Source organism: Anarrhichthys ocellatus, unplaced genomic scaffold (assembly GCF_004355925.1).
Source record: "Anarrhichthys ocellatus isolate YVR2014 unplaced genomic scaffold, GSC_Weel_1.0 scaffold34, whole genome shotgun sequence".
NCBI lineage: Eukaryota > Metazoa > Chordata > Actinopteri > Perciformes > Anarhichadidae > Anarrhichthys > Anarrhichthys ocellatus.
The window spans coordinates 1,308,314-1,321,329 of record NW_022280064.1 but is presented as its reverse complement, the minus strand read 5'-3'; the positions used below and the strand labels follow the sequence as shown (position 1 = coordinate 1,321,329).

General features: G+C 41.8%; 1 protein-coding gene across 1 annotated transcript; it reads right to left on the bottom strand.

The window, feature by feature from the left end:
* Positions 1–1,407: 1,407 nt before the first annotated feature.
* LOC116393677 (thyroxine 5-deiodinase-like) lies at positions 1,408–12,474 on the bottom strand. The gene has a single exon (XM_031866209.1). It carries the CDS (start codon positions 2,808–2,810, stop codon positions 2,004–2,006), a length of 807 nt encoding a protein of 268 aa, XP_031722069.1. The 5' UTR covers positions 2,811–12,474; the 3' UTR covers positions 1,408–2,003.
* Between the last annotated feature and the right edge of the window lie 542 nt (positions 12,475–13,016).

Sequence of the window (13,016 nt, the reverse complement as noted above, 5' to 3'; positions counted from 1 at the left end):
CTAAATGAACATCATGCTGTACTGAAGAAGACTTGAAACTAGAGACTGAGACCATAAACTCATGTTCACAATGTTTACTGAGGTAATAAATCAAGTGAAAAGTAGAGTCATTTTCTCATAGACTTCTATACAACCTCACTTCTTTTTTTTGCGACCAGAGGAGTCGCCCCCTGATGGCCATTAGAAAGAATGCATGTTTTAAGGCACTTCCACTTTGGTTTCTCTTTTCAAACCTGGAGGTTGTCGCCTGGTCTGGAGTCAGCTCCCGCTTGTCGGGGCTGGGGCCGTTAGCGGGAACATACAGCCGTCTTGTAGCTCGCTTTGGATCAATATCATCTGTCACTCACCAGTGCTTTGGTTGAAAGGGTGTGCGGGAGGATGAACTGGTAAACTCTTAAAAAAATCCCCAATCATTTTTCTCTAACATTCTGAAAACACTTCTGGGAACAGATGACGTGCCGATAAAAGCTGTATTTGCCACAAACACTGAGTCTCCTGGGCATACACTTCATCCAAAATACACAAAATTGAAAAAAAGAGAGTTGTAACTCTTTCACTATAAACTGCTTGTGTTACAACACCTGGCCGTAGGGGGTGCTGCCGCCCACTCAGCACCTGGAGGTTGCTTCCCCCGTCCATGTCAACAGGGGATCCACAGCAATCATCACATTGCTCTCTATTCCTAATCACATGTAGCAGCATCTGAATTCCTGCTTGTGTGTGTGTGTGTGTGTGTGTGTGTGCACATATATGTATAAAGGGAAGGAACAAAGATTGCAGAGATAATGAGAGGTGCCTCTCACCGCCGACTCACCTCACGCTTTCATTCTGATGCATTTATAATGTCACAGCTCCTTATAGGTAACATAAAAGAAATATTTGATCAAAAAGGATTTCTTTTTCCTAACGAGCATGTTTGCTTTGTTCGGCTCTTTGTGAGAGATCCTCCGGACATGATCCACGTTTTTTTGTGCACTGTGAAATCTATGGCCTTTTTCTGGCGTTTATGGGTTACTTTTTTTTGCATGTTTCTTGTCTGAAAGTGGGTTGATTAATCAGTCGCAGGGACACATTACTCTGCTGTAGATTACTATGAGAGATCACTTTAGCCTGAATGGGCCTGATTATGTAAGTGAAGGAGTCAGAGGAGGCAAGTCTGAAAGAAAAATCAATCAACAATCACGTGAGGATAAATACTGCCTGTAAACCATGGAGCAGGTGTGACGTCATCAGGTGTTGGGGCAAATCACTTGACAGTGAAACAGAGGTTTTGCAATTGAAAGTGTATCTTATTAAAATAAAAAAACAACAGCAACAATAAAATAGAAATAAAAAAACAACTCAACGAAATGGTCAAAGGAAGATCTTCAATGATGTTCGCTCCACAAGTCAACAGCAACAATCATCCAAGTGAGATCTGATGTTTATTAAAAACATTTGTTCAGTTACATCGTTTCAACATATTACATCGTTTGGCAATCGATCATGGAGGAAGGCGTCCCCGCTAACGTGGACCCGCTTCCGGTGTCAGAAACATCAGTGTCGGTTTTCTGGCTTCGCCTTTTAAAATCCGAACTTCACAGAAACACCAGAGCGAGACATTAGCCCGAACGCACGCACGCGCGCGCACACTCACACACACGCGCACCCACACCCACACACACAAACACATTCACACACGCCAGTATTGTAGAAAAATAGAGTGATTATTAATTGAATCCAGCTTCACCTGATTCAAGACTTCTGCATACAAAAACAAACAAACAATCGCGAGCACTCAATTAAGGTCAAGACAAGCGCAACATACCAGCCTACAGCCTGCAGTTATAGGCTTGAACGTAACTTTAGGCTATTTTTCAAAGAGTCCTGAATATCTTTACGCAAGAAAAACAACATCATGTGCCTTGTGTGAACATCTGATAGCAGCATCGGAATATTTTTGTCACTGTGAGTTGGACACTTAAGCGGAACGGGCAGAGCAGCGGACAGTTCAGCATCTTTCACTACACATGGAGCACCGCTGTTCGGGAATGCGCCAGCTCGCTCCTGTATTGCTCCAGCCAGTTTCGAAGCTCGGAAATCCGGTACCCCTCCGGACCTCTGCCCCCCTGGTACACCACTCTCTCGTCCCTCACGATGTAAAGTCTCTCAAAGTAGGCTCCGTACGCGGCGTTGGACGAGTTGTCCATATTATCCACCACCACGTTGCTGCCGGGCACCTCGGCGAGCATCAGCCGGGCGGCTCTGAGTCTGTCCTCCAAGCAGCGGTGCTTGGGGATCTGATACGGCGCGTCCGAGCTCACCCAGCCGTCCGACGGATGCGCCTCCTCGATATATACAACTAAAAAGTCCGCAATGTCCGCGTACTGGCTCACGACGCGCTGAAACGCCGCCAGGCGCGTCATGAATGGCGGTCAGGAGCAGCTGCCAAAGTTAAGGATGAGCGGTCTCTTCCCTTTCATGCAGTCCAGGATCTGGACCTGCCGCCGCTCCTGGACCAGCATCACCTCGGTGTTGGGCGCTGCGCGCCCGAGGTGCGCCGATTTGAGAAAGTCCAATTTCTGCCCGTACCACACGGCCCTGAGGGACTCCAAGGTGAACATCTTATTGGAGTCAGAGACGCACACCGGCGGGTCATCTGGGCTGTCCTGCCTCTCTCCCATTTTCAGCAGCACCTTTTTCCTAATACACAAGAAATCCAGGAGCCACATCATGACGGCGGCCAGGAGGAACCGGGGCAGCAGCATCAGGCACAGGGCTGTATGCTTCAGCGCCCTCGCCGTTTTGACACCGCCAGAGTCGTGCATCATCTCCTTCCCCTTGCCGATAGGATGCGACTGGGCCGGCGAGAGAGACAACAAGTACTTAGTCCCCTTTACCCATTGGAGAAAACTATCTGACGCACGCAGGCACTCTTTTTATAGGTACAGCAGAATTTGAATAATGGGGGGGTAAAAATAAAGAAAAAAGAAAAACACGCCTCCGGTACCCGCACCGCCCACTCACATGGTGGGGATTACCTCGCGTCCACTCTGGGTTTCAAAGCCCAGGGAGAGAGAGAGAGAGGGGGAGAGAGAGGGAGAGAGAGGGGTGCTCTGAACACCCTGAGACGCGGTGTCTTCACTATACACGCGACAGATAAAACATGACAGCGGATGGGTGTTTTTTGATGCCATGGTGAGACACTTGGATTAGTTTTAATTGGCCGTCGGTCGGTCGTTAAAAGTCAGGGAAAAAAACAAAACATTTAGTCTTCGCTTCATTCCGCCTGTGGACTCAGGTCTCTCTGTAATGAGTGTAGGAGCCTCTGTGGCCACTAGACGGCGCTGGACTCACGCGCACTGCGAGGGCTGTGTAGCGATGACTCATTCACCGATCTGCCAGGGCCCCTGAACACCTTGGGGGGAATAGAAGGCAGTATAAACCTGCTACCACCGGTTTCAAAAGATATTCAGTATATTTAAGTTCTCTTATCACCATCTTTGTAAAGCAATTAACCCATTGTCTGTAGTGCATTTCATGTCCTTCCCACCACCCTGTTTATATTTCACTATCCATGTGGCATTGAATATGCCGCTTATTGTTATTGTCATCTTAGACTGTTATATTTGCTGCACAGCAATATCTTATCAGCACCCCTCTGACAAAATCTCAACAAAAATGAGCATTATTTCTACATACATGGAAGGACTGCTGCATTGGATTAAATTTGATTGTGCAGGTGTCCAATCTAAGTGACCCAAATTAAGGTTTTGGAAGAACCAAGACCATTTTCTGGTACGTTTCAATTGCTAAATTGAATTAAAGAGTCTGAGATCTCTCCTAATTTAAGATCATTGTCGACTCTGTGGTAAATGCATTAAATGTCTCTGTCCAAAGCTCATTTTTATCCTTATTTAGTGTTTTGTATGTATTGTTTTATTTCATACAGATACAGATTTTCTTGAATTTGAGGGGGACACATCTGGTGAATTAAAAAGAAAGTGATGTGAATGTCAGTTAGACGTGAGAGTGTCAATCATGTGATAACTAACTAATGCCTTATCCTTTCGTGTACGTGGTGAGATTCATCATGAACAGCCATCACTCACTCAGGAGAGTTGAAACAAGGCTTTAGATGATAATTCCAATGTGGATATAAAAACACTGAACTAAAAGTGTTAAGACTTGCGACCACCAAAGTCAGACAGGGCAAGAAAACACAAGTGGTATGTCAATTAAGCAGGTTGTTTAATCATGTTTTCTACCACTTCATTTGGAGGAGAAACTGAAAATCAGTGCACCCTGAAAGTCTGTTTGAATCCTTTACTTCATATTCAACAGCGGAAAGCTCACAGTTGAACCAGGAGGTCGGTCTGTAAACTATTTTGCAACAAACGTTGCTTTCTCTTCCACATAAATTTGTCTCACCCCGAGGGTTTGTTTAGAACCTGTCTGATCGTCCGACTCGCCCGGCTTGACGTCTTTTTAGTGATGTCACGGTGATCTCCGGGTGAGTGCAATGGAACAGACGCAGAACCAACAGCCGAACCCAAGAAGATACGATTCAAGTTCTGATGAAGTGAAATTACAAACGGAAGCCTTTTTTTTTTTTTTTTTTTTTTTTTTTTTTTACGGAGAACTCTAGAGACAGCAGCAGAAAACCTAGTGAGAAAATGGCCGTCACAACCCAGATGTGCAACAGCTACACACGTGACCTCTCAGCTTCTTTTACACACACATCTGCGAGTGTGAAGTTGCGCCATCCACCCCGAAAGACCATTTACTGGCCCACTTAAAAAGAGATGTGTAATCAGAATGTTAGCTACATGTGTTTCACACTTTAAAAGCTGTGATGTCGTTTGTTTTTTTACCACCTGCTTTGGATTTCGAAAGCAAACTTTGTGTACCATGCTTTTACTTTGGGTCTTTGTTTTATAATGTCTTGGCTTGTCATTATACAAACTTGTTTCTCCTTTGTGTCAGAGTGTGAGTCTGTTTAGAAACCAGCCCATTGGATGTGCCTCTAAACGTTAAAAAAAAATAAGAAAGTGGTAATGTAATCAAAAGGGCACTCTCCTGAATGAAATACATTCGATTTTCTTCATTATGTCATTAATTAGTCACAGCCCAAGTGGTCTAACTGTTGTCCTGTGACAGGGTGGAACAAAAACAACTCTGACGTCTGAAAACAAGAACTTTGTGACCGAGCTTGCGAAGAAAAAGCTTTCTCGCAGGTCTCACGTGCATTTCACATTGTGCAATCTAAAACAGCATTTGATGAAAGGTCGGGGAAAAAATATGGACAACCAAAAACAGTTTCTATTGAAATGGATGTGACTCAGATGCTAATGTGTGAAAGATGGCTCCCTCAGGCACCAAAGACACAGCTGATGACACACTGTTTTGTCTCCCCTGTCATTCTTCCTCTAACATGGAAACATTTCATCTTGGTCTTAACATGACCCGCCATTATAATACGAAGCACATTGTGTGTAAATGAATGATGGTGGTGATCTAACTGCTGTCAGTCTTTGCTATTTATCATAGACTGAATGGACACAATGTGTTTTCTCAGAGATGATGCAATGTGTACACATGGAATTGCAAAAGTACTGAAAGAAAAAGTAAGTTTACAGATTACAAGGAACAGTTTCTTTTCTGATGTAATATTATACTGCTGATGTAACTTGCCTTTAAGGTCATTGAAATGCTGCCAAAGGTGTTTACCGTAAAAGTAAGAAACGCCACCCATCAAGTACAGAGAGCGGCTGATGTTTGCCTGTAATACAAAAACCACTTAGCGCTCTTTAATCAGGGGTTCCCGTCAATTTGTTTTTCTCCAAACCAAGTCTGTTGAACTGCCGCTGTGATCTGGATTAGACCACTGGCGTCTTTTGGTTGTTTACACCGAGGCTGAAGGAAGAAAAGAGCTTGTCTGCTGGCTTGAGGAGAACTCCTGGCCAGTGTCGGTTACTTGGGTCGAATCAGATTTTCCCAGAATTATTAGGACCTCTCATAGATCATCCTCGTGTGACCCGCGCACCAAGAGGTCACCACAGAAATACGTCGCCTAAGCTTCTGAAGCTCATTAACTCAAGCAAAGAGTCTCAACATACAAACACTCAAGACATACTGTAGGTCCCTCGAATCATGGGCCTCTTCCTCACACACACTCACAGACACACACACACACACACACACACACACACACACACTTTGACACTTAAATGCGATAGGATGAATAAGACACTGGCCTACCTATCCTAGATTATGCTGGCACCCTTAAGTGCTTCATCCTCCACTCTCACACCAGTCACCTTAACATTTGGGGAACCACTCAGTCAGTTTAATCGGTTTTAGTTTTTTTCCAATATAAATTCAACATAACAAATAGAACAAATAAACCATAAAAAATGCAATACCAAAAGCAAAGATAAACATGTATTATTGTTTGCGTCTCATTAGGGGTTTTCTGATCACTGTTACCACATTATTTCCTAGAATAAGCAAAGTATTGAAAGTCTGTTTTGCCTAGAAAACCTCATGAAAGCCATTTTCATTGTGTAAATACCTCTTTCTCTTTTAACTTCCTAGTCTGCCACCACAATCCCACAGCTACTGCTATCTTTCACATTCTCAACCGCCAGCTTGACAAGTATGGCAAACACTGGCAGCCTGAGCCTTGATTCTGTTTAGTTTTTTTCTCTCAAAGAATTTTTTTTCGAAAACAAACTGCTGGAATCTTACTTTCATTAGACACAGCCTGGATCTTGGCATGGGAGCGCGGGTCATACAAGGACATCCCAGAATAGGAAAAACAGCCCGGACAGAGCCTGCAGCAAAGCACCAGGAGTGGTGGGGATCCAGCCACTATTAAAACCCTGGCCACTGGAGTCATTGAATACACACATCTCAGGTAGAACACACACACACACACACACACACACACACATCTTTGTGAGGACACTCATGGGCATAATGCATTCCCTTGCCCCTAAACCTTAACCATCACAACTAAAGGCCTGACCCCTAACCTTTACCCTAGCCCGAACCCAATTATAACCCAAAGCTTAAAACCAAGTCGGCACCCTACAAAATGGCTTTGAAGAAGTAAGGACCGTCAAAAATGTTGCCACTTCCCAGAAATGTCCTTCTCACAACGGAGGCGATATATAGCCCATTTCAGACTGCAGTTTGAGTGTCTGCTGACTGACTGCTGTCATGAATGTTTTCACACAGAACACAAATATTACACGGCGAAAAAGTGTCAAAAAATGTTTCGGACCAAGGTTGATTTTTTGGAGCTTTTGGATGTGAATAAAGGCATCAACCAGTCACGTCGTGCCGAACGGACATAGTCGAGATGTACACTATAGAATCTTTTGTTGAGAAAGTGTTACAACTGTCGCAAATACGCATTGATGCCGATATGAATCGTTTTGATGCAAAATATTCGCAGCCGAGTATTTTGCATTTTCGTATCCTTTCTTCTTCCCGTTGTGTTTCAAAAATCTTGGTCATCACAAATATACAAGTACAAGTAAACACACATAGACATATGGTTCCTTAGGCCTGGGGACACACACGCACGCACACACACACACACACACACACACACACACACACACACACACACACAGTTTTAGGGCTGTTTGTATTGACATAGTCTCAATTTGTGTATGTCACCTACTGTATAATGTCGTATGTCGTTTAAGGTTAGGTAAGGTTGCAATAAAAAGCACTTTTGACTATTCAGGGTCAAAATACAGCCCTGTCCCTTATGTTCAGCAAGCATTTGAGCAGGTTTGTAGTTACTAAGCAACCATGATGTCCCTCTCAGGCTAATCCATCCAGGCCGCTGTGGCTGCATGGAGCCTTCGATGCACACTGATACATCACCTTGGTTCACCAGTGTCCTTTGTCCACAAGAGCAGCACTGATACACCAAACTGCACGACTTCAGAGAGGCTGGCTTTATTTCTTTATCGCATCACACAGCCTGGTCATTTAGCCCTGAGAAAATAACTAATCTGTTGTGTTGATAAAGAGACAGCGCCGGGAAGATAGGTATACGTTTTACACCGTGTCCCTCGCTGCGCTTGTTCAGTCTGCTCACAAATGAGTCCCGCTGCCTCTTTTGACTTTCCAGCTAGAAACACCATCAAAGCTAAGTAGATAAAGCGGGGACAAAGTGTGTCAGATGAGGTCTGATATGATAATGCTGTGAAAGTGAGAGACTATTCTCAAATGTCACAGCACAGAGATTTCCTGTAAGGCAACTAATGTGATTTTGATTTGGACAGGAATTTCCCAATTTCCCAAGACAGTCTTTAGTGTGTTGAGATTGCTTCTCATTAGGGCATGATGGACAGGTCTTCCTGGGACATTTATATTCATACACTCCATGTGCTGTTGTTTGTCTCCATGGTACATTGTCCAGCAAAGGCAAACGTAAAGGAACAACCTTAGGTATGTGATATATCGAGATAGATATGTGCTGTGTATTAGTTCCAGCATGAGTGGCCTTGCCCTATTAATTTAGCCCACATACTGTACATGTTATGCCATACTAGACACATAAGCCGTGTTCCCATTCACACATTTCATCACCTTAGAAAAGTTGTATGATAGATACGATTTTTTAGCTTGAGGTCATTGTTGCATTTGTCGAAAAAGAATTGCTCTGCTAAATGAAGTATGGAAACGCCTTTAACGAATAAATTCTGTCGTAGCGAACATTTAACCTACATGACTTATCGCTTGTTTGTTCTGTTGGCGTATTCTTAGATGTTCCCATAAAGAGCAAATGCTTGTCCTCGTCTCCCGACAGCGTGAAACATGGCCAATAGTAGCTGACGTGAAAGAACAATTGAAACTTTTCTTTCTCCATTTTTCTCTCATAGATGGGTTAGACAGCCAGGCCGACTTGTTTAGTTTCCCGTCCACAACTTCTACTTATTCTACTCTGTTTACTGACGGAGTACACACATGCAAGCCAATAACAACTTCTCACGAAACTGCACTGTAGCTGAGTTTACTCGCTCCAAAGAAGTATATGGAAACGTGCCGAATCCAAATAAATTTGTTGACGTTTCACAAAAGACAACTCCATAGAAAACACGTCTATTGACACCCTGAAAGCACATACATTTTGAAGGAATTGTTAGACATTTTGCGAAATACATTTTTCGAGAGTTAGATAAGAAGATCCGTACCACTCTGGTGTCTGTACGGTAAATATGAAGCTACAGCTAGCAGCAGATTAGCTTAGCTTAGCTTAGCATAAAGACTGGAAATAGGGAAACAGCTAGTCTCTGTAGAACAGGCTCTGTCCAGAGGTTACAAAATCTCCCTACCAGAACCTCCAAAGGTCACTAATGAACAAGTTACGTATATCTTGTGTTACATCTGCAGACAGAAAACCAGAAGGACTGTACAGACTTGAGAGTGGTAGTCTATCAATGTTCTCACGTAACCTGGCAAGAAAACGTATGTCCTCATATGTCCAACTACTCCCAATGTATAAACAACATATGGCTATTGTATGTGATTATTTTTTTACATATGAATAAGCGAAATGCAAATATGTTTATTGGACAAACTGAAAAATATGTACTCTCTTTAAAGTTTTCCATCTATGGGCTTTTCCTGTCAAGGGAGCTGATTTATAGGTCCGTCTTAATTATTTTACTACTTCTGGGACTACGCTGGACACAGTGTTGAGGACATCATAATTCGTATATGGCGTTGTAACACATCCACATATTTTGGGGATTTGCCAGCTTCAGGAGCCTCACTTATCAAAACACATGCTATTTAGAAAAAGGAACTATATTTCTGTGCAGTCCAAGTGAATGGTGAGCCTGTGTGTTTAAACGTCGTTAGATTGAAATATGAAATCTTTTTATCTGAGATAAAAAGATTGGTTCGCTTCAACCTTATGCAGAAACTGAATGTATATGATCATGTACGACCAAGGCTGCATATTCCTCTAAATTTGTTCGAAATTTGTTCCAATTTGAGCCATGACTCTTCAAAAAGTCCGTGCTAGTCCTTGCTTATCTGTGTCGAGCCCACCCAGCATCAGCTCAACCTACAGCAGTCTACTACTATCTGTCAGGCAACTTACAACAACATGTAATGGAACATCTGAAAACCCTAACCTGTCAATTAACAACAAGCAAGTTCAAAAACCTTTGCACTTTAAAAGCTGATATGGCTTTCTTTAAGGAGTAGAGCTGAGCCAAGAGACCACTTTTCTGTTTCCTGTTGTTTACACACATGACCTGCCGGTTTACGCGACTGACGGGTCATGGACTGTCCAAAACTGTTAAATGTTAACAATGCAGAGAGGACTAGGTAGTAATATAGCCTATCAAAGCAAAACCAAAATCTAATTCTGCTACAACTACTATGTGGGGCACCAAATACACAGCTAAAAATGCTACATTTCCTTCAGTTTGAGTCACATTAAAAAAAAAGTTATATTATATATTTGTGATGTGTTTTTAAAGCTTAACTCTTCAGAGAGACAATGGGGAATGTGGGAAAGATTGAGAGACTGTTTAATGCTCATCTTTGTTGATATAAAATGCCACAGCCATATCCTTTATGGCATGGGTGGAGCAGTCAGTAGGCTAATCCTGTTTCTTAATTAAAAAACAACATACACAAGAGAAAATGCTGAGGCAAAGCCACAAAGAATCGGCAGGCGTCATTGATTAAAAGCCCAGTCACTCCAGTATCTAAAAAAGCAAAATTAACGGCGAAATAAATTAATTTCTATACATATATATATATACGTATATTAATATAATGCTTAAGAGGAAAGCGTGTCTAATCACATGGGATAACGTGCTGCATTTCAATTTGATGTGCTTTTCAATGTGTTTTTTTTAGTTGTCTTCTAGATTGATTTGGCTTGTACAGTACAAGGGATTCTTGATTTGTCCTCCCCACCAATTGTGAACAAGAGCTTGTTTAGTCTGAACATATGTTTAGTGTTTGAGGCCAGTCTGTGTCTTAGCAACACCTACAATTATTAACCTGAAAGAAAACTGTTTCACAACTTTGTTCTCTTCAGTGTTTGTGTTTCACCAGCTAGAATATCTGACATATTATGTAAATTAATAGAAGGGCCTCTTTTTACCGCCACGGTTGAGGACGTATTATCATAGAGCACATTCACGAGTCAAAATTTTACTTGTCACACGCTCGTACAATATGTGCGGTAAAATACAGGGTGGCATACTGTTGAGGCCGCGCTAAAAATATATTAGTGGGAGTGCAATAAAATGATATCAATTAGAATAAAAGTAGAGACCTAAAGGATCAAATTCCAATAATACAAAAATATAAATATGTATGTCATTAAAGTTTTGGCCCAGTGTGTGTGGTGGGCTATTTTTGCAGTATGTACTTATGTCACAGCTGTAAGGCCAAAACAAGCATGGTTTAAAGTAAAGAATTGGTAATATTTTATGGCTGTTGTTCCATCTTTGTTATTCTATAATATTATACCACCGACATGATGGAAAATACAGTAATGCTGTTCTAATGATGCACGTGCACGATGAAAAAGACAACGCTCAAGAAGTCAGTAACAAAACAATATGTTGATTCCACTGCTAAAAATGCTAAAAATTACCATTTGAACACACTTTTCCTGAACAATTTATTGGTAATTATTGATAATTACCACTTAAAATGTTTGGACTGATGTTATGTTTGTTGCAAAGTTATGATTTATGTAATAATTTGTTCTAGTGTGACCCTTCTTTTCCATTACTCATCCCTCCTTTTGTTAAATTCATTTTCTTTTCAGCAAGAAATTGGATTTCACCTCTGTTTTCTATTTTCAAAGACACTTCCTGCGCTTTCTTTTCTTTTTGAAGTTGGTCTCTCCAGTGCATATACTATTTGCTTTATTACATCAGCAGTTTGCTCAGCTGCGCTTTAAGGAACACAATATACTATTTTGTTCATATTGTGCTGAAGCAAAGCATGCTCGCTTAAGGTGCCAAATTACATAAAACAGTCTCTTCTTGATTTCAATTGTTTTCATCAGAAAATCTGAAAATTTGCATGCGTTTTGTGTGATTATCTTGTGCTTCAGATCGTCATGGGGCATCTCTGACAGGCTGCTGCCCCTTTAGATGTTCAGTGCCTTCATGAAATATGAAGAGGAGGGCTGAATGCTGAACAGCTTCAGTTACCACATCGAGCCAGAGGGTGTTTATACTGCAGTTACTATGGAGATATACCTCTCCACTCTCTGTTATGTAACAAAGTTTTAAAATTCATTTTTCTGAGGATGAAAGAACAGTGAGCCTCAACCCCATAGAAAGAGAGGGAGAGAGAGAGGGAGAGAGAGAGGGAGAGAGAGGGAGAACAAAAGTGTAGCCATGTTTTTGTATTCTAATTACTTGCTTTCAAGAACATTAATTATTATTATTTTTTTCCTTCCATCTCACACACACACACACACACACACACACACACACACACACACACACACACACACATATATACACACACTGACTATATGATGTTTGCTAGCTTTTATCCCACTGTTCTTGTCATCCTCTCGTTGTTATGTCAATGTATTGTCTAATATTGTCTCTTGTCTTTCAATAAAAAATTATTAAAAAAAAAAAAAAAAAAAAAAAAAGAACATTAACACCATACAGTATGTGTATATATTTAGGTTTCTCTGCAACACGCTGGTGTTCTTGGCTGTGCAATCGCATCCTCTTAGATTCAAAGTGCCATGAATAAGCAGCACAAGCAGCATGTGTGTCATTTGTTTTTGCGTTTGGAACATACTGAATGGATGACCAACAGGAAAGAAAGGATTATGTAGCAGGAGGGGTTCAAGAAGGTTTCTATGGACAGTGTCCAATGAGCATTCTGCAAACCTTTCCGAGCCATCTTCGAAGCCGACAGGATATTGATATTCTTCTTTAAAAGCCCCTGCAGACGGGAAATAAATGGAAGCACGAGAGAGGGAGGATGACATGCAACAAAGGCGTCAG